Source organism: Watersipora subatra, chromosome 4 (assembly GCF_963576615.1).
Source record: "Watersipora subatra chromosome 4, tzWatSuba1.1, whole genome shotgun sequence".
Lineage (NCBI taxonomy): Eukaryota > Metazoa > Bryozoa > Gymnolaemata > Cheilostomatida > Watersiporidae > Watersipora > Watersipora subatra.
Genome location: NC_088711.1, coordinates 11962611 through 11984412, shown reverse-complemented (window position 1 = coordinate 11984412; position 21802 = coordinate 11962611). Strand labels below are relative to the sequence as shown.

At 38.2% G+C, this 21802-nt stretch overlaps 1 protein-coding gene across 1 annotated transcript; it reads right to left on the bottom strand.

Moving 5' to 3' along the window:
• Positions 1–409: 409 nt before the first annotated feature.
• LOC137394552 (uncharacterized) lies at positions 410–20294 on the bottom strand. The gene is made up of 4 exons (XM_068081277.1): positions 20234–20294; positions 16006–17544; positions 1552–1627; positions 410–1060 (listed from the first exon to the last, which is right to left on the bottom strand). The coding sequence occupies exons 2-4, from the start codon at positions 17539–17541 to the stop codon at positions 726–728; spliced, it is 1947 nt and encodes a 648-aa protein (XP_067937378.1). The 5' UTR covers positions 17542–17544; positions 20234–20294; the 3' UTR covers positions 410–725.
• Positions 20295–21802: the final 1508 nt, after the last annotated feature.

The following is a 21802-nucleotide window of genomic DNA, read 5'->3' as shown; positions in this document are numbered from 1 at the left end:
ATGGTGTGCAGTTTAGTTATTGTATACTTTCCCTCTATATTATGTGCAATTTGGTCGATGTATAGTTCACTTGGATATAATACACCATTTCATCAATGTATAATTGCCCTGTACGTTATGTACAGTTTGGTCAATGTATGGTTCATTGTATATGGCGCACAGTTTCATCAATGTATAGTTGCCCTGTATATGGTATACGGTTTCGTCATTGTATACTTGCCCTTTATATGGTATACAGTTTGGTTAATATATAGTTGATATGCGTAAGGTATACAGTTTTAACAATTTATGATTGACCTGTATATGGTAGATAATTATGAAGATTCTAAGCTCACATCTCTCACAAGTTTTGAGTTATAATACATGGTGTGCCACCCAATAAACTCAGTATACAGTTCGTATGTTTATTAATACATGTAGTTGAATATACATCACTTGAGAGAACAGTTTATAAATGTTGGCAGCAGTATAGGTGCCATATAGGGAGATAAGCACACTGACTGTACGTGGAAGGAAACTGCATGAGAATCATAAAAAAAGTAATTCTCAAAATATTGACAAGTTATTTCAAATTTTGGCATGAAAAAAAGCAAAATCTACAAATTAGCTACTTTTTCAAAAAAGTTCTAATTTTGTAAATTCTCAAATGAACAATATTTCCTTGCTCATTTAGTATTTATCCTTGGATTAGTATCTACGTACGTGTAAGTATATAACAGTCTAGCTTACTTGCTCCGAAAAAAGTTAACTACTTTCTGTCGCATACTAAAGCGTTGATGAGGTGGTTGCAATAGCAGTATTTTTGATAAATTATGGTGTATTTCTGGTATTTGCCGTTTATTCATTTTTCTATTTGCTTCCAAGAAAACGTTTCGTATGTCCGAGGTCTCATCTGAGGATTTTCCCCGAGTGATTTTTGCAAGGGTTCCAGCTAGGAAGCCTCGCGCAGATGTCTTTCCGCGTGAAGTTGAGGTAATGAGGCAGCAATCTCCACACGGAAATCTGTAGCTGTCACAACTTCTGCTTCCAATGCCTAGAGCGATGCTCGCTTTCTTCACGTCTAAATGAAAAGGCATAATCTGTTATTGCTGTACCATCAACCGACCTTGCAAACTATTGGTATGAAACCTGTGCAGCAGTTTCTAGGTGTATCTTAAACATAAATGTCGCAGAAAGGTGTTCTTAGGAAATTTTTTCAACCATGTCTAATAAAAATATACTTTGAATTCTATCATGTTCTGATAAATATAACCGGGTTCTTCCAGAGAAGATTCTACTTCCTGAAGAAACTCGTCTGAATTTTCATAAAATTTGAAAGTCATAATACGTAATTCTTGTGTTGGTTGTTCTTTTTAATTTGACTGTTGAAGAGATGGTCATGGTTGACAGCTCTGACAAGCTATGCAGGTGCTTTAGAGATATATGAAGACAAGGCTACCTGCTAGCAGGTGTCCTCTTGGACTTGCTCAGAAACAGTAATAGCAGGTTTATATACATGCGAATGTAGAAGTTTGAGCATATAGTTAGTAATTTCATTAATAAATAGTTTACCAAAGTTAGCCGCTGTGTTATGACTCGTAGACCCCTGTTGGTCGCGATCAGTAAGGCAACTCTGCAGCACCAGCACCTACAAAAATAAAATGTATCATTGTGTGATAAAACCCTCTGTTATTCAACTTTTCTTACAACTTATGTATTTCTTTTATAAACAAAGTAGTTGAAGAGAATATCTACTATAATGTAATTTTATGCCGCTGAAGTTTGACGACAGAAAGCAAAGCTTCGTGGTTTTACGAATTAAGTCAGGCGGTCTCCAAAGTGTCTGAAAGCAGTTTTCAATTATTGAATAAATATCCCAATCTTCTAATGTAACAGACAGTAAATAGAGTAGACAGGACTACATAGTTTTACCTACATTATATTGTTTAAATGAATTCGAAAATAAAAAAGAAATAGTTTTTAAACTGCTTGTATATGGTAAGCATTATTTAGATTAATGAGTAGTGATTTTTATGATTAACAAACATAATGTTCTGCCATTGGCTAAAAGCTGATTGGCTTAAGGCTGATTGGCTTATAGTTGATTGGCTTAATGCTGATTCGCTAAAGGCTGATTGGCTTAAAACTGTTTAGCTTAAAGCTGATCGGCTTAAAACTGTTTAGCTTAAAGCTGATTGGCTTGAAGCTGATTGGCTTGAAGCTGATTGGCTTTTTGTTTTCTACTGACAGCGGGTCTGATCAATTAAAACGTTTTTATGGAAAGAGTAGTTTTTTGGAATAAAAATTTGAAATGGTGAGTTATTAATGATATTTAAATTTCAAACAGAATTTTTTTAAATTATGCCAGACAAGAATCATAAAAATGGCAACAAGTAATTGATCAAATCGAATGAATGATTTAAATATAGGTTACGTTTGAAAAGCGTTATTTTTAAAATTCAGCTTAAAAAATCCGAAACAAGTAAAATCATGTATCGTGTGAGTTAATATTGTAACAGGGAACACTAATGGCTCAGCTAGCTATCAGAATTCTTATCAAAATCTTGTATGACACGAGCCACTCATAAATTTTAAGCGAGCCATGTGAATAACATAGTGTTATTTTTACCATTAACACTAGATACTGGCTGGTGGATAGACCTTTTATATTATAACCAAACGATAAATATGTGACTGCAAGCAGTAGTTGTCTCCTCTAACTTAGAATATTCGATTATGTTCTGCCAAAGCTAGTGAGTTAAGGTGGGTTTGCCGTGCTTGTATTAAGTTTATATAATAATTTATAAATATATATGGCTTGTGTACTCATTTCTTATTGGACAGTTAGATTTTTCACTCATTTCAACTTATGTGACATGTACAAATTACATACAACATTTATTTTGAAAATATCATTGCTATTTGCTTTACAATCTTCCATCTAATATTCATTCTCTAAGCAGAGAAAGTTATTTTAAAGCACATCAATTATATCAGTACTTTTATCATATATTTCAGTACATCAGAGTCTTGGCTTTCGAATGAGCCTATATTCAATACACAAAGAATAATAGAACTATGAAAAACAGGGTGTCACAAGTATGTCCTGCAATAAAAAAACACTTGGTTGTCATTCCCACAATGTGATGTCATAATTAGCATTTAGCTTTAGGCCGTCGATCCCTTTCGCTGCCATTGACGCTGCGCTTTTCCGTGACAATCGGTGCTCCTAAACCCAGAAAGCGCTAATAATAAACTGGGGTTCTAGATAATCAACAATGCCCAGGGATTCTGCTAACGCCCGACCAATACAAACACCTGTTCTCAGTTAATAGATTTCGGGTGACTGCTAGGGTTTGCTTTTTCATCCTTAGTTGTAGTAGTATTGTTATCTGAAGAATCCATATCGCTTTCCATGTTGCTTTCTAAATATGATTGTGCTTCAATAAATATACTGTTATTGATAAAGGCAATGAAATCACATCGATTGAATGTGACCTGCAGTGGCGTGGCCCTAGGACTATATGTAAATTGCACTTTCGCGAGATCACACAATGCTTGAAATTAATTAGCCTCAGTCGTGCCCCTCAACATCACAATAAAAAGAGAGGGCTAGTGCATAATATCATCGGGAAAACATAGTATGATGCTTGGAATGTGAGCTATAGAAATAGCCATAGAAATAATCTGCACATGGAGATCTAATGACACTGATTCCTTTATCATCTTCATTGGTTCTCTGGAGTTGTCCTACCTTCGCCTGCCACTACCATCATTATTGTAGTTGATAAATAAAAGTGGTAAGCGATAAAAATAAGCGGTAAGAGCCCACAACACCGAATATGAAAATTGTGACGTCATAATCTGCGAGCTTATACCATTGAACATTTCTGTGGTAGAGTTCTGGGGAAATCCTATAAACACCAACCAATGTCTGTCTCACCATGTCAAACAATGGCTCATTTGAAAACCAAGATATTGAAGAACCTGAATAAGCTGAAACAGTACTGACTTAATTGATGCTTTAATTGTTGTGCTTCAAACACTATTTGTCAATCTATTGTTGTGGAAGTCAGCGCTGACTAGCCACTTGCAAATGAGTTCTGCGTACAAGTTGTTTTGTACTGAATGAGTCTCATGCACAACTGTAATTGTTTCAAGCAAGGTGATTGGTGAATGAGTATGCCTCATTATTACACAAGCTCTATAAGCAGGAAAAGACAGAACAAGTAAATAACATTCTGTACAATCAAGCGTAATGCTGAAATGAGTTACAAAGGATAAATACTCAAACAGTTACACTTGTAAATGCAAGAATGTCCAAATCTATATGTATACACAAAGCTGCACAGAGGTAAATTAATTTACCACGCTGTTCTCAATGATTATTAGGAACGTAATATTCAGTCTGTAGTTTTGTAGCTCATAGTCCGTATTCCTTGCTCTGCGCTCTTTGTTCTCTCTCTCTAATTAGAGTACCTATCTTCTCTTTTTGCAAATTCTTACTCTTCTGTTAAACACCGGCTTACGGCTTCTTATATATGAAGTTATGAGATAGTCCATTGGCTTTCCATAAAAGTTGGCTGCGTATTACCATGCTAATCCCAAGATAGCTTGATACATATGGCTATTGGAAAGTCCAACAAGCTGAGCCTAGCAAGTCCATAACACTATTTATTCGATTTTACTGGTTAACTGTTACCCTTTTTTTGTTTTGTTTTATTATTTTTGTATGACATATTTTGAAAAACATTTCTATTTGAAATTAAATTATTGCCAATAAAGTAATCTTCAATACATATTTCTTAAAGTATGTGGATATGTGTGAATGTATGTTATATGTATGTATGTAATAACGGGATGTTATTGGGTTTGTTGTACGGTGAGTATTTCCCAGTTGTTAGGTCGAAGGTGACGTCTAGGAAGTGTGTCACTTTTTTGTTGGTTTCGGCTGTGATGTTTAGTCCGTGCTTCTTGAATATAAGGCAGAGGTCTTTTTTTATTTTTTCGGCTTAGCGGGGTGTAGATCCTGTTACTGCTAAACCGTCATCTCTATACAGTCCTAGGTTGATGCTGTGCTTCTTACTGATCTCGTGTAGTAAGAATGAGCCAATTAATTCGCACGTTTCTGCTCCGTTGTAACTCCCCATTGTCACGTCAAAAAAGTGACACACTTCCTAGATGTCACCTTTGACCTAACAACTGGGAAATACTCACCGTACAACAAACCCAATAACATCCCGTCATACATCCGCACTCAATCCAACCACCCACCCTGCATTATAAAGCAGCTACCTCAAGCAATCAACCACCGACTATCAGCAATCTCATTCGATGCTAATGAGTTCAACCGAGCAGCACCACCGTACCAGCAGGCATTGACAGCAAGCGGATATACACACCAGCTGAAATTCGCATCCCATGAGACCACTACACCAACTAAACAACACAGGCGACAAAGAAAAATCACATGGTTCAACCCACCATATAGCAGAAATGTGGCAAATAACATTGGCCAGACATTCATCAAAATATTAAATAAATCTTTTCCGAGCAATCACCCTCTAAGACAGCTATTTAATAGAAACAACACAAAGATTGGCTACAGCTGCATGCCTAACATCAAACAAACCATCAACAATCACAATAAGAAGCTCTTGAACAACGCCTCGACGCACCCAGCAAACAACAAAACATGCAACTGTCGCGCACCAAATGAATGCCCTCTCGAAGGAAACTGTCTTAGCAAGTCGCTCATTTACCAAGCTGTAGTCACCGCAGACGACGGTAGCAAACCTACAGAAAGTTATATTGGCCTCACAGAAAATACCTTTAAGACACGACTCAGCGGCCACATATCATCTTTCAGGCACCAGGACAAGCAATCTGCCACAGAGCTTAGTAACTACATCTGGCAGCTAAAAGGCCTGAACACACCATATACAATTAAATGGAAAATCGTTCAACACGCAAGGCCATACGACCCAGCCACCAAGCGTTGTAACCTGTGCATATCAGAAAAGTACATCATCCTCACAAAACCAGAAATGAGCTCACTCAACAAGCGTAACGAGCTAGCTTCCACATGCCGACATTCTACTAAATACACACTACGAAATGCAATTACATAGCTATCAGTCGTTATAGTAATTACACTTCTCTTACATATATAACTCAGTTGGACCAAAACAATTTTATCTGATGATTGTCTGCGTAATAGACATGAAACTAATAGTAATGAAGTTGTTTTTTATCTAAGGTTTAACATGAATAAATTTTATATTTAAGCGCTGACCACTCATTGAGCACTATCTGGCAGCTTTAACACACTACATTGGAATATATATATATATATATATATATATATATATATATATATATATATATATATATATATATATATGCATGTATATACATACATTGCATCGACATTTCGTAGTTTACATACTTGCTATTTATTTTACACATCTACATTTAGTTTGCTACTTATTTATTCCAGCTGCTCAGAAAACTTTTTCCCAGCTACATTGTTTTCTGGATTCTGATCTTATACATTGCGCTCTGCAATCATTAAATACGAACAAAAAATGTTTTCGTTTGAAAAATCTTTTTACGTTATTTCGTTTAGTTCAAATTAAAACATCTTTGTTTGTATTAATATTTTTCAAATTGTTATTTAACGTTTACTTTAATAGCAATATAGTATATTAACAAGCGCAATTTTCTTTCCTCAACAGACGAATATTGTGTTCGTTAAACAGGCGTTTCACAAAAGTCCCTATTAGTGCTCGCTTTGAATAATATTGTTGTATTATGGATTTGTTATGCTCAGGCTGTATTGGTGTCTGAGCTCCAAGCAGTAAGGGTGGTTTTGACAATTACGGTGAGTGAGTAAAGCTGGATAAAGCTGGCGAATAAAGTTAGTGGATAAAGCTAGTAGATTAGGTAGTACAGGGTAATACAAGGTAGTATAAGGCAGTATGGGAAATATCTAAAAGGGGAACAAAAGGCACGTTTTTTTTCTTCACATCAGTACATGTAAGTGTACTCATTTATACAACATGGCGCAGTTGATGAAGTTCTAGAATTTTTTGTGTGGTGTTATCGATACCGATAGTTTTCTAGTTGTGTTATTAGTTTAACGTTTTATGGGACCCTTTCACGGGCATGCAGGTGAGGTGACGTGTGGTAGTGTAGTGTCGTGCAAACGAGTTGTGAGGCTGTGAGGTGTTGAAGCAGTGAAGTATCAGTGTTGGAGAGTTTCAGAAATTTGTTCAGTGGTAGAAGTCGAGAATTAACAAATCAAACGGGAGGTGTAAAGTGGGTTGGCATGAAATATATTGTTGTGGCGTGATGGAGAACAGTTATTCAAAGCTGGTGTTTGGTGAACATGGTGATGGCTCGTGAGAGAGATTTTTAGAAGAAATGAATTCATGTATCAAGAGTACAGTTGAGAGGAGAGGTCATGAAAATGATGATGGTGACAGAGTCTCTATTATGAGGGGTAGAGCTAGGTTAGTGCCGCTATTGAGAGCTATTGGGCGTAACGGAAGAGCAGTATTCAGAGGTGCAGGGTTCGATGTAGATGATGCAAATTCAACTTATGAAAAGGCAGTGGAAATTTTACAGGGATACTATGGTAGATAAGAGAGCATGTTTGTAAAAGGGCATAAGTTCCTGACAGCTAGGCAGACACTTGGGAAAAGTGATAGGGAGTACTTACAAGATTGAGAGTTTGAGCAGATATGCTGAGGTAGCAAATAATGACATAGGACAAGGTTTGCACTTATGGTGGCAGTTAAGGATAGAGGGATTGAGGAATAGAGAAGTAAGTAAAGATCTGATGAAGAACGCCAATTTGACTTGGGTGGTGTTAAATGAGGCATTAAGGGCTCATGAGATGGCAAACAGTTCAGACAGGTTCTTGAGAGCAGATAGTAGAGGTAGCAACTTAGTAAGCAAGATTAAGATGGAGGTAGCAAAGGTGTCAGAGTTTGACAGTCGTGCGCAGTACCGGAGTGGTGGTAGGACTAGAAGTTATGACTCAGGAGGTAGATTTTCCCTATAAGTAGCCCTAGGAGTGGTAGAAGGTATTACGGTAACAGTAGTGACGAGCGTAATGTTTATAAGTATGGGGCAAGAAGTCGAGAGTATAACAACAACAGGGACATTAGGAAGTATAGAGACAATAGCAGGAGGAGGTCTGTCTCTAGATATGGAGCAAATAGTAGGAAGGTAGTGAAAATAGAGTATGCTACAATTGCAAGCATAGTGGCCATGAAATGCAGAGTTGTCCCTTCATTAAATGTTTTTCTTGTTGGTAACGAGGACACGTATCCCGATATTGCGGGGATAAGTACATGGTATGGGTAGAGAAGTAAGGTATGGCAGCCGAGATAACAGTAGGGAGAGGTATTGGGACAGAGAAAGTCCTCATGATGTAAGGGATAAGTGGAATAGACCTAGGGATTACAGTATGAACAGGTATGAGATAGACAGTCAGTATGAGAAGCGAAAGATGGATAGGCATGATGAAAGGTACAGTGACAGTAGCAGGGGTAGAAGTGCAAGATTTGCTGGCTCTAGAGAGAAATATGATAAAGATAAATGACTAGGCCAAAGAACTGTGCAGTATTTAGAAGTTAATAGATAAATGTTGAGTTTACGTTTGATACTGGGGCTGAGGTGCCAATAGTAACTGAGGCAACAGCCAATACGTTAAACCTACGGTTAAAGAAGCCATCAACAGTTTTATAAAATGCTGATGGTAGTGAGTTGGAAGTGGTTGGAAGTGGTTGGAAGTGGTTGGAAGTGATTGGAAGTGTGGTAGTTCATTTGGAAAGTAAACACAGGATTATGGATGCTGAAGTTTATGTGGTGAAAGGATTGAGAACGAACTTTTCCGGTATAACTGAGTTGAAGCCGGTAAAATTATTTGCGGTTGTAAATGCGTTAGGCGAGAGCAAGTTTAAGCCTGTTAAGGAGTGCAGAGGTATTTAGTCAGTTAAGCCATTTTTGTCGAGAGCCCATACTGCTGGGCTAAGTTGTCATGTTTCAGATGATGTCAAGTTGCAAACACTAGCAAATAAGTCTGACAAGGAGAATGATGTTAAGAAAGGCCACGCAGGTCAAGATTTGTGAACTCGTGAAACAAAGGCAGTGACGAGTAGTGGATGCGCAGTAATAGAAAGGTATATCGAAAACCAGCTCAAGGACAGCGGTGAAGAAATTGGTAGTAAAGAGGGAACAGCCCAAGGCACCAGAGAGATGAAGGTGCCTATGGGGCATAATAGGAAACACAGTCACGCTGACGTAAGTGAAGGTGCTAAGAAAGTAGCTGAACCAGCATCTGTAATGAAAAAGGTTGGATCTTTTTTAGCTGAGGTATCCAGCAATGGAATGTTAGACAGAGATGGTCATGAAAAAAGGTAGCAAAGATTGAGAGGGAGGAAAAGGAAGAACAGAGAAAGTCAAAGGAGAAATTGGCTAGGCTAAAAGACAAGCGTGAGGCAGCAGTCATAGAGTTGGAAAATGTCAAAGCATTTAGAGTAGCTGTGCAGGAGTTAGCTGAGGTTCAAAGGAGAATTGCTGCTAGCAGATAGCTAGATAGCTAGGTAGGTCTGGGCCTATGTCAAATCCCAGCTCTGTGGTGCCATCTCCTGTGCAGCCGATTACGGCCCAGGTGGAGACCTGCCACAGGATGCCTGTTGAGCCTGTCTCTTATTGGGGAGAGTGAGGTAAAGACGAAAGAAATGGAGATAAGGTTGAGGAGTCATTACTGACCCAACCAAAAGTCTCCGGGATCGTCGGGGTTGGTGGATGTCGTGTTGGTAGTGACAGTGGTCACGGTGGAAGTATTGGTAGTGGCAGAGGTCAGAGTGATAAAAAAGCGAGTGCACACTGGCAATGGAGCTAGCAGTAACGAGGAGAGTATTTTTGCTAGTGGCACAGGGTCAGACAAGCCAGAGGCATAGCCTATGGAAACTAACCCAACGGAGTCAGGTAACGAGCGACACAAGGTGAGTCACTACGTTTGCTTGTTGGTAGTAATGGTGTGGCCCAAAACAAAAAGAAAAAAGAAAGGGCATGCTGTATTATAGATTTGTTAGGCTCAGGCTATGTTGGCGTGTGAGCTCAAAGCAGTACAGGTGGTCTTGACAATTATGGTGAGTGAGTAAAGCTGGATAAGGCTAGCAAATAAAGCTAGTGGATAAAGCTAGTAGATTAGGCAGTACAGGCCCTGTACTACAGGGTAGTACGAGGTAGTATAAGGCAGTATGGGAAATATCTAAAAGGGGAACGAAAGACGGACGTTCTTCTTCTTCACATCAATACCTGCAAGTGTACTCATTTATACAACAAATATATATCTAGATTTACATTCTCTTATCACATTCATAACTTCTTATAACTTTTGAAGTTTATAGTACAAGTTTTTAAACTTTGTTTCATTATCGTTATTATTTCAATTTGCATTTTTGAAACATAATTTGAGTATCGTGTTTGAAGTGTAAACATTATTCATTTTCCTATCACTTTTATTATTACCTAGTTAGTTTCCAATCTTTATTATTAATATTAATTTTTCATTCAACCATTTTTGGCAGATATTGTTCTAATAAAATTTCAACTACAAAATACTACCATATTCTGTCATATTTTTTGGTAATCTGTTAAATGTATGTATTCTCAGAAGTTACACATTGTCTAATGCCTCCAAAGAAAGGAACCTGTCTTGCACAAAATCATTTTCTCATGATTTGAAGTTTGAAAGTTAGTTGTTTGACAACGTTTTAAAACTTTTACAGTTGTTTTTATTTTCTCTTAATTTATTTCAACTACACAAAACATTTCTTTCATGATATGGAGTTTGAAAGTTAGAATGGGAAATGTTGTTATATGTTAAATATAAATCAATTTTCTATCAAAATACTTTTTTATTACCTGGGCAACGCCGGGTAGCACGGCTATTATATATACACATATATATTTTTTTTTACATATATACATATATGTAAAAAAAATATGTAAAAAAATATATGTTTATATATACACATATTTTATATATATATATAAAAAATTGTTTTCTCACCTCGATTAACCTATATAGGTGGTAATTTCTGCTCTAACTCGGGTCCCCTACCAGAGACCTGGGAGTTTGAGCACTCGCCTCAAGATCTTAGCTGTTTCCAATAACGCACTTTTCTGCAACTTACCTGAGTTGATTGCTGTCGGTATCTGGGCAAGCCACATTTTATGCGCCTGTGTTATTGCGCCCAGTGCCCCATTGACTACTAGAATTACAGTTGTTCTTACATCCCAGCATTTTTCAATCTCTTCTCCAAGAGGGAGATATTTCTCTACCTTTTCTTTTTCTTTGCTGGCTATATTGTAGTCATTGGATCCTGCTTTATATATTATAGTAGCCCTCTTGTTCTCCTTTTCCACCACCAGTATACCTGGTTGGTTTGCTAGGAAATGCTTGTTAGTCCGGATGTAGAAGTCCCAGAGGATCTTTGCACGGTCATTTTCATTGACCTTACCAGGAGCTTCCCACCGGCATTGTGGTTTATTAAGGCCATACTCATCACATAGACTTCTATACACAACACCTGCAACATGATTATGCCACTCAGTGTATGCGTTTCCTGCTAGCTGCTTGCATCCACTGATGATGTGTTGGATGGTCTCATGTGCATCTTTGCACAGTCTGCATCTAGGATCATCTCTAGTGTGATAGATTTTTGGTTGGAGTTGCCTTGTTGGGAGCACTTGCTCCTGGGCTGCCATGATTAGCGACTCTGTATTGGCCATTAGGTTTCCTTTGTTCAGCCACATATATGTCTGGTGAAGATCACCAACCTTAGATATTTGTCGGTAGTAAGCACCATAAAAAGGTTTCATGTGCCAGTCAAGTTCCTCATCATTAGGGCGAAGCTCCATTGTCAGAGCAGCCGATTGAAATTCAGCTAGCAACTTATCTGAAGTGGCCATGAAGGCTGCATAAGCTTTGATACTTTGTTCTTCCTCTTTCACTGTCTGCTGTACACTTTTGAGTCCCCTACCGCCATCTTTCCTATCGAGATACAATCTAGTAGCATCAGATTTTGGGTGGAGTGCTCCATACATAGTCAGCAGTTTACGAGTGTCTATATCTGTTTCCTTGATGGCTTCCTCAGTCCACTTTATTATGCCTGCTAGATATCTTATTACTGGCAGTGCGTAGGTATTTACTGCCTTGACTTGATTTCTGGCATTGAGCTGGCTTCGTAAGACCTACCAAAGGCGTTTTTGTATTCGGTAATGGCTTTGTGACGTACCTCGGCTTTGTAGTTGATGTTGCTTTGCATAATCCCCAAGTACTTGTACCCTTCTTCTATATCTTTGATGATACCATTTGGCATTCTTAGGCCATCTGTGAGCATAGAATAGTCCTTTTTAAGAATTAGCCTTCCACATTTCTTAATACCGAAGGTCATTCTGATGTCCTTGCTGTATACCTGAGTGAGGTGTATTAGCGAATCAATGTCCCTTTTTTTGTTAGCATACAGCTCGATGTCATCCATGTAGAAGAGGTGGTTTATCTTGGTGCCACTCTTAAACTGGTACCCATATTGAGTCTTCTCCAGCATATTGCTTAGAGGGTTTAGGCATATGCAGAAAAGCAGCGGTGATAAGGAGTCACATTGATAGATGCCTCGCTTCATTTTTACACTCACCAGCTTTTTGCCATTAGCCTCCAGTTCTGTCTTTCATTTGGTCATTGACATCTTGATGAATGTCACAAGAGCAGGGTGAACATTGTACATACTGAGGCACTCGAGTATCCAACTATGGTGAATTGAGTCATAGGCCAAGTGATGTCAATTTCTTCAACCAGAAGGCTTGAATCATGTAATGGCCGGGTGCTGCCCAGTTTTTCATACGCTGCACTCTGCACTTGATGTCCACTTTGCTGATGGTGAGTCTTTGCTGAGCCACAGTGTGTTGGTGGCTCTCTTTAAGCCTCTTCAGCCAATTTGCAGTGGTATTATGAGTAGTCTCTTTTTCCCAGATGTCCTTCCAGAACTTTGAGGTGCTGGATCGGGGAGGATCTGACAATGGCCTCCGCAGTTCACCTTTGAACTGGGAATACACTCTAGATGGATTATTGATGAACAGTTTGTTTATTCTCTTGTTATTCCGCTCTTTGGTGTACCACTTCAGTCCTGCCGAGAATGCTACTAGCTGCTGTTTGGCAGATTCTAGAGCTTCTATTGTGGCTTCTCTTTTTGGATGCTCTAAACTGTGGTTAGATCTCTCACTGAGCCTACTAACTTTCTTGCGCAAGTCCTTGATCTTATTTTGTAGCCTCAGCTGCCAAGATGGAATGGTTTGAAGCCTTTTTGACAGTGGCTTAATGCACATCTCCTCCAAGACGACGGTTGCCGTACTGTAGATTAGGGCATTAGTCTCACTGATCGATCCAGTTGAGATCGACTCCAGTGCCAAGTTAATGTCTTCTAACAGCTTCTTAGGTATGGCCTTGCTAACTCTCCGTAGTGGTACCCTACTTCCATAATAATTATCAGCTGGCATCTTGTTGATGATATTTTCCGCAAGCTCTTTCACTCTTGGGTCAAGGTCAAAGTGCATGCCTTCTTCAACCCGTAAGTCAACACAAGATTGTGTATGTGTGACGGTGTGTGTTGATTTGCACTCTTCGTTGGTCGAGATTACTTGGGTGAACTGTTCCCTAATTTCATCTACCTCAAGTTCCAAAATGAGGTGCCGCTTGATTGTATTACTCCTCTGAGCTACAAGTTGCTTAGCGGTTAGTGGCAATTCAGCGCACATGTTTATCCACAGTTGAAACATTCTTCCCATGTAGCACCACCTTTGAGGTTCACTCATAAAGTAGCACTGCATGAGGTCCGTATTATCAGTTCGAGTCGATTTCATCTATTTTGAACCAGTATCCCATTTTTCACTACCTTGTCCTGGTTGAGCTACAGGCAGCGCGGACTTTGTTTGATCGGGCGACGTCTGAGCCGGCATGGCTTTGCTTATTGCACTCATCATAGAGGTTGTAGACATTATACAAGCAAGGGTCTTGTCTAAGGACCACCAGAAAGGTGCAGTTGTTGGGGTTTGAACCTAGGACCTAATGATCACTGTCCTGATACCTTACCAACTGCGCTATCTGTCCTGCATCAGTGTATGCATCATTTGGAAAAGCTACCTGTCCCAAATTATGTACATGTACATAATTTGGAACAGGTCTAATATCAGGTCTTACCTGATATGGACAGTTACTATCAGTGTCTAAAGGCTGAGAAGCTAAATGTGTTTTTTAAACATTTGCTGTTTAAAATACTCTAATTGTATCTACAATCTGTTTGACTATCCAGTACATTACTATTTCTCTAAAAAACCACAACACCTTATACTGTGGCTTATACTAGACACCAACATCTTGCCAATTGCACTATGCAAAAATAGCTTTCCTTTTACACATAATTTACTTTACTATTTTTTGTCTCATGGTCTAATTTGCTTTAAGCAGCACTGACCAGTGTAAATAAAGTTAAACTTATCTAACTATCATACACCACACATTATCTATCTATATATATTTTTCAAAATTGGTCACATGTGTATTCGTCGTTTTGATTGTCCAGCTATAGCTATTAAAGTCTTGATATTAAAATTCCATGTTTTGATGGATTTAAACTCACGACGAATGCATCAACAAGTTTCTTATAACACTGAGCTAGAACAGCATATTGATCAAAGGTGTTTACATATACCCCACGCGCATGCTAATTATTTTAGCTACACGCTTGTGCCTACTTGTTACGATGCCTTTGTTAAGAAATATTTTGGAACCTAAGTTTATGCGACACGACGCATCTTGTTTTTTTTTTCGTTAGGGCTAATTTGTTCCGCCCAACGATATCCACAATAATTTATCTCAAGCTTACAATTTGGCGATCTGTGTACTGATTATATACGTTATTAAAAATATATCCGTATCCGTAGTCATATCCGTAGTCGTATCCGAGTTATCCGTATCCGTTATACGGTATATCCGGTATCCGTTATACGGTATATCCGGTATCCGTTATACGGTATATCCGGTATCCGTTATAATAAAAACGTTTCGCATTGATAAATTAATGTTAAAAGTTTAAAGTTTACTAAAATACATACTAAAACTTCTTTCAAGTATGCGTTTAGTAAACTAAATTCATTTAAGTTAGATTCAGTAATTATGTTACACGTCTGTCTCGAAGGTAAAAATTCTTCACATAATACATTGTAATGTTATATTATCTTGGGCTCTCAGATCATAACCACAAAATGCGGTAAAGTCATTGTAGGTACCTATAGTTACTAAGGTTAACATAGTATTTTGGTACTATTTTTAATGATGTTGATTTTTACTAGAAGGTGATTGCATTAGATAATAACTATGGGTTTCCATACCACTCTATGTACGTCTATAGCCTACGATATTAGCCTATATGCCAATTTGTGCATACCAACATTGAAACGAACTGAAATCATATAATTGTATACCAAGTAATTTTTGATTGTAATAGTAGAGAAATCGACTATATTTAGCTATTACTTGCTGATGATTTCACATTTACATTTAAACACCTTTACATTTTTATTTTTCCTTCTAATTTATTTCAACGAAACACTTTTTTCAAGTTATGAAACTTTAAATTTATATATATAGTTGTTCGAAAACCTCTGCAGTTGTTTTGTTTATTTTTAATTAAGTTGTCCTTCACAAAACCTTTTCCTCATGATATGAAGTTTGAAAGTTACAGTTGTTTGACAAAGTTTGAAAACCTTTACAGTTGTTTTTGTTTTCTCTCTCAATTTATTTCAATTACACAAAACGCTTCTCATGATATGCAGTTTGAAAGTTAGAATGGCAAATGTTGTTATATGTTAAATACAAATTAATTTTCTGTCCAAGCTGTCCAATATACAGCTAGTATATCTATATACCAATCTATATATCTATCTTACCTTTGGTTTGCCATTGAGCAAGTCATTGTGGCACAGAATATTCAGAATGCTCTGAAGCCTAATTTCTCTGTAGTTCTCATCGTAGACTATGTACTCTTCGCCATGGCTCATAAGAACCACAACTATTCCTGAAATGTGCTCTCCCTCCGCCTGAATTGCTTTTGCAATTTCACTTCGTAACTTTTCTTCTGTAAACCCACAATGCACCTGCGGCTCTTGACCAAAGTTCCTAAATGCTTCTACCATTTGATCTTTTTCTTCTTCTGCTCCCTGTCGCTTCGTAGGCAGCGGATCGTCATCGAAGGTGTTATAAAATATATGGGTCGTAGGACACCTGTATATCGCTTTCCAGTAGTGTGTTTCTACCTGCTTCAGTAGCATGCTCATTTCTGTTTTTGCACTTTTACACGCAAGATTTTTTGAATTTGCACAAACCAACTCCCAGTCATTCTCACCTGAATGGTGTAAAAGTGATCGAGCGATAACAAGAGAATCAACTTGGCAGGCATAATGTAAAGCAGTCTTTCCTTCGAGACAACATGCTGACAACAAGCGCCACCGTCGTACTCTCGTGCAGTGCTCTAAAAGGAGGTTTACGAGAAATAACGAATTCGTTAAACTCGCGTAGTGAAGTGATGTTTTTCCTTTTCCGCATGGCATCAATATCAATTTCTGAAGGCTCTCAGATTTAGGAAGCATTTTGAGCAATTTTTCGACCAAATAATCTTGTCTGTGAATTACTGCAAGATGAAGGATAGTTTGACCATCAGAATTTTTCAACTCATCCATTAAAACATCATAGCTGTCCTCTGCCTTAACAAATTCGAGCATTTCATCAAAGTACTTGAAAGCGGTTTCAGCATTTACCGTTTCGGGGTGAAACCTTTGTGTACCCACTCCTTCATCTTTCCCCCATAGCCAAGGAATCATCTCTTCTGGATGTGCACTTTGTTCAGGGTGAGACACCAGATCATCGTGGTCCAAGGTTGTCCATCCATCATCACTGCTGTTGTCATCTGGCATGGCTTGTCCGTTCTCAAAATTTTTAAAGAAGTCCTTGATCTCCCTTCTGTTGGTACAATCCAATACGGTTCGTCCTTGTTTGTCATGCTTGTCTATCAATTTTTGTTGCTCGACGCTGGTTATGGAATTCAGAATTTCTCTTATAACTCTCATCTCACCATTAATTGCTGCTGTGTGTAAAGCAGTATGCGAGTTCAGTTTATCTTGTAGCTCAAAGTGTCTGTACCGATCCTCTCGTCTCAGGCTATCTATGATGACACGTACTATGTCTAGTCTGTCAGTTTTCTCTCCGTCCTCACACACCATCTCATTGATAGAATAGTGTAGAGGGAATTGGCCAGTCTTACTAATCCGAGAAAGCAGTGTATAACAATCTTTTGTTCGTCGAAACGGCTGAAGAAGGTCTTTCAGGGATTTAGCACACCCGCGTCGCACACTTGCTATGACTTTTTCATGCAGGTCTTTTAATTCTTGTCTACATCCACTTTGTAAATCTCGCGTTAAACTTTCCATAGTCTGCAACAATGCATTTCTTGTTCACAGCAAGCGATACACTACAGGTGATATGCTATTGGTGGTAAACTACATGTGATATGCTACAGGTGATACGCTACAGGCAATACGCTACAGGTGATACGGTACAGGTGATACTTTGTTGGTGATACACTACAAGGGATACACTACAGGTGATTCCCTACAAGTGATATGCTAGGTGATACGTTACAGGGAATATATTGCAGGTGATACACTATAGCTGATATGTTACAGGTGATACCCTACTGGCGATATGTTACGGGTGATGTGTTACAGGTAATATATTACAGGTGATACGCAACAGGCAATACGCTACAGGTGATATATTACTAGTGATATGCTATATGTGATATGGTATAGATGATACACTAAAGGTGATATAATACATGGTAAGTTCATTGGCTAACAGGGTTTGCCAATGAACTTACCATGTAACAATGAAGAATGCGTTAAAGAACTCTGTAAAGAATATATCAGTTTACAGAATACATCAGTACACAGAATACATCGGTGTACAGATTACATCAGTGTACAGAACACCGCAGTGTACAGAATACAACAGTACACAGAATACATTAGTGTGTAGAATATATCAGTGTACAAAGTACATCAGTGTACAGAATAAATTGGTGCACAGGATACATCAGTGCCCAGAATACATCAGTATACAAAATACATCAGCATACAGAATATATCAGTGCACAGAATACATCAGTATACAAAATACATCTGAGTGTAGAATATATTCAGTGTACAAAATACGTCAGTGTACAAAATACATCAGTGTACAGGATACATCAGTGTACCGAACACATCAGTGTACAGAATACATCAGTGTACAGAATATGTTAGTGGACAGAATGCATCAGAGTACAGAATACAGCACTATGGAGAGTACATCAGTGTGCAAAATACATCCGTATACAGAATACAACAGTGTGTAGAGTACATCTGAGTACAGAATACAACAGTTTGATAAACAGCTAAGTCATGTGGTTTCCGTAACAAGCTGGTTCTGGTTGACCAGTTTCCCCTACAACCTCAGTATATGCTACTTGTTGACTGGTTTACTAAAGGATGAATTGAATCAAACCACCTGCAGCTTTAAATTCACTCATATCTAGAAGGGAATAGTTAGTGGTGAGGCCTCAGTGACTACACAACCAGAGCCTGTAGCTCACTTGGCCTTTTACAGTTGTCCAAAGTGGCTACACTTGTTTATACTGACTCTTGTTATATATCATTCCATAGTAGGCTTGATGAACACCACACTCTACATTTTTGTAATTGTTTGAAACACAAAGAGATTAAATCAATAAACATGCTAGCATTGTCAGAGGCAAATACTGAACAAATACATACACGCTGTGCTAGTAATCAATGTTATTAATACCTTAATGGTGGAAACAGATCAGTGCCTGACTAACCTTAAAAACCTTTGCTAAGAAACCTGTGTACGTGTCTACTTCTACTTGAGATCTGAAAAATTCTAACTTGTCTTTCTTAGAAATTAACTTGAGATTTCTTGATAATTTGAGATTAGAGACCTTTTGAGTATTCTCAAGTACTAAGAAATCTTGAGTATTCTCAAGACTTAAGAAACCTGTGTACGTGTCTACTTCTACTGGAGATTTAAAAAACTCCAACTTGTCTTTCCTAAAAATTAACTGCAAGTACATAATTTTGTCAGAGACCTTTTGAGTACTTTCAAGTTATTTTTTGACTTGAAGCATGCAGACCTATATGTGATAGTTACATAATCGAGCAGTCGAAGGTGCATAAGTTTTCACTCATATTCCTACTACCGCAACCATGAACATGGTGGCCAATCAAAGGCAAAGAATTCCCTGACCTAGTTTACAACTAGTTGTTGTGGCTCAGAAGATCGCTATTTTGACTCCATTAAAACCAATATTGGTGACCAGCTGCTAAGGAATGAATAAGTTACAGCGAAGAAATGCTAGTAATGGAACAGCTGTATATAGACTTCACATAGAACACAATATATCTCATCAAAGTACACATTTCCATTGTATGTGATAAGGTAGAGAATTGCATGATATATGATGATAGGTTGATGCATAAAGTTCTTGTTTAAAACAGTGTAATTACGGTTACCCCAAACATGCTTTACATTCAGCACATTATAGTATCCATACAAATATCAACTGTCACTCATCTACAGTGTTATTAATTGGGAAGACCGTTCTATATGTATATGCGCTTTTGAGAATTTTCTATATGTTTCTTTGTTTAAAGCTCCAACTTAAAGTTAGTTTCTTGAAATTGATGGGCTTCACGTAAGTTACTTGACATGACTTGAAAGTGTTCAAATCATGTCAAGTGCAACAGAAGCCTCTAAGCCACATTAAGCATAGAAAGAGTACAATAGAAGCGATTAGATACGATCATGATCGAACACGCTGCTGTATATTTGTCCTTTGTAAGTCCAGCCTCATGTTAGGGCAGTTCCAATAAAATGCAAATAGTATTATAGAGATATTAGATGTAATCAAGTCGCTCTCACCAACGAATATAGCTTAAAGTCTCATTTTATGTTTAGGAGTCTGACAATGCTGTTAAGTAGATATTGCTGACTGCCTCAAGAAATGTCAATGAGCGATCAACCACTCTAGATTGACTAGTAAAAGTGTTATTGTAGGAAACTTACCGATGTGATTATTTGAGCAGCTCGCTGCGTCTCAGTGCGAGTAGGCTCAGTTATAGCTGAGTGGGCAAAATTTCTCCGTAGATTCGTATATCATAAGGATAGGACTAGCCTCGCCTATGAAACTAACACTATCAAACAAGAAGCGTATTGTTGTTTTTAGGACCAATTACCGCTTACCGATTGAGCTGATTCATAGCGGGAAGTAAATATTGGGGATATGGTGCGTTACAGTGGCGTTTCCCAACTAACTGATGCAAACCCCTAGCCCATGCACTCAAACTGTTGCATGAATATTAGTGTTCATATTGTATTAGGGTGGCTGAGTGATTATTTCAGGCTATGTGTGGGTTTCTCTAGGAGTTGGGCTGTTATTACAATGCAGATTTGTTCTAGATTGGAACAAGTGTAGAATCTTCAATGTGTCACCACATTCTGATTATCTAGGCAATTCTAGAGGATAAAGTCTTGGCAAAATTGCACTTTGCCAAATAAAATGTAGAACAAACTCAAAAACAAATTGTTTTAGACAGTCATAGCTGAACTCTAGGTCTAATCACATCAGAAATCCGTGAATAATGTAACTGTGGACAGAATACGACAGGGTACAGAATATATCAGCATACAGAGTACATCAGTTCCCAGAATACATCAGCATACCGAATACAGGAGTGTACAGAATGCAACAGTGTGGTGAACAGCTAAGTCTTGTGTTTTCCGTAACAAGCTAAGGTCGGTTGACCAATTTCACCCCAACCTCAGTATATGCTACTTGTTGACTGGTTTACTAAAGGATGAATTGAATCAAACCACCTGCAGCTTTAAGTTCACTCACATCTAGAAGGGAATAGATAGTGGTGAGGCCTCAGTGACTACACAAACAGAGCCTGTAGATCACTTAGCCTTTTACACTTGTCCAAAGTTCCAGTGCTTGTTTATACTGACTATCTACATGTATCTTCTATCTATATACATACTTCTCAAAGTATGTCTGTGGATATGTGTGTCATTCCGGCTATAGATCTTAAAATCTTGATATTAAAAGTCCGCGTGCCTATGGACTTGAACTCACCACGAATGCATCAACAAGTTTCTTCTCCGAACGCTCTACCACTGAGCTAGAACACCATAGTGATCGCGTCGGCTTTGTGCACCGTAGTTCAAAGCGATCTGTGAACCACATACGCTTTCATATAACGGATACATCATGCGCGTGCTAATTATTTTGGCCTTGCGTCGACAAGTTCCGATGCTCCTGTTCAGAAATATTTTGGGATCTAAGTATATGCAACACGATGCTTATTAGTCTTTTGCGTTAGGGCTAATTTATTCGGCCCCACGATATCGACAATAATTTATCTCGAACTTAAAATTTAGCGATTTGTGTACTGATTATATACAGTGGAACTTCGGTTCTCGAACGCTTCGTTTCTCGACCAACTCGGTTTTCGACCAAAGATTTTGAGATTTGTTCGTCTCAGAGCTCGAAGATAAATTCGGCTGTCGACCAAACCGGAGCATGCGTATTGGAATTAGAACAGCTCCGGAAACAGCATGGAATCATTCGTTAAC

Coding starts and splice junctions, on each gene's coding strand:
- LOC137394552 (XM_068081277.1), bottom strand. CDS start 17,541: ATGGAAAGTTTAACGCGAGATTTACAAAGTGGATGTAGACAAGAATTA. Junction 1,628..16,005: donor TGCTCAATGGCAAACCAAAG/GTAAGATAGATA, acceptor TTATTTTTGTAG/GTGCTGGTGCTGCAGAGTTG. Junction 1,061..1,551: donor TAACACAGCGGCTAACTTTG/GTAAACTATTTA, acceptor CTTTTCATTTAG/ACGTGAAGAAAGCGAGCATC.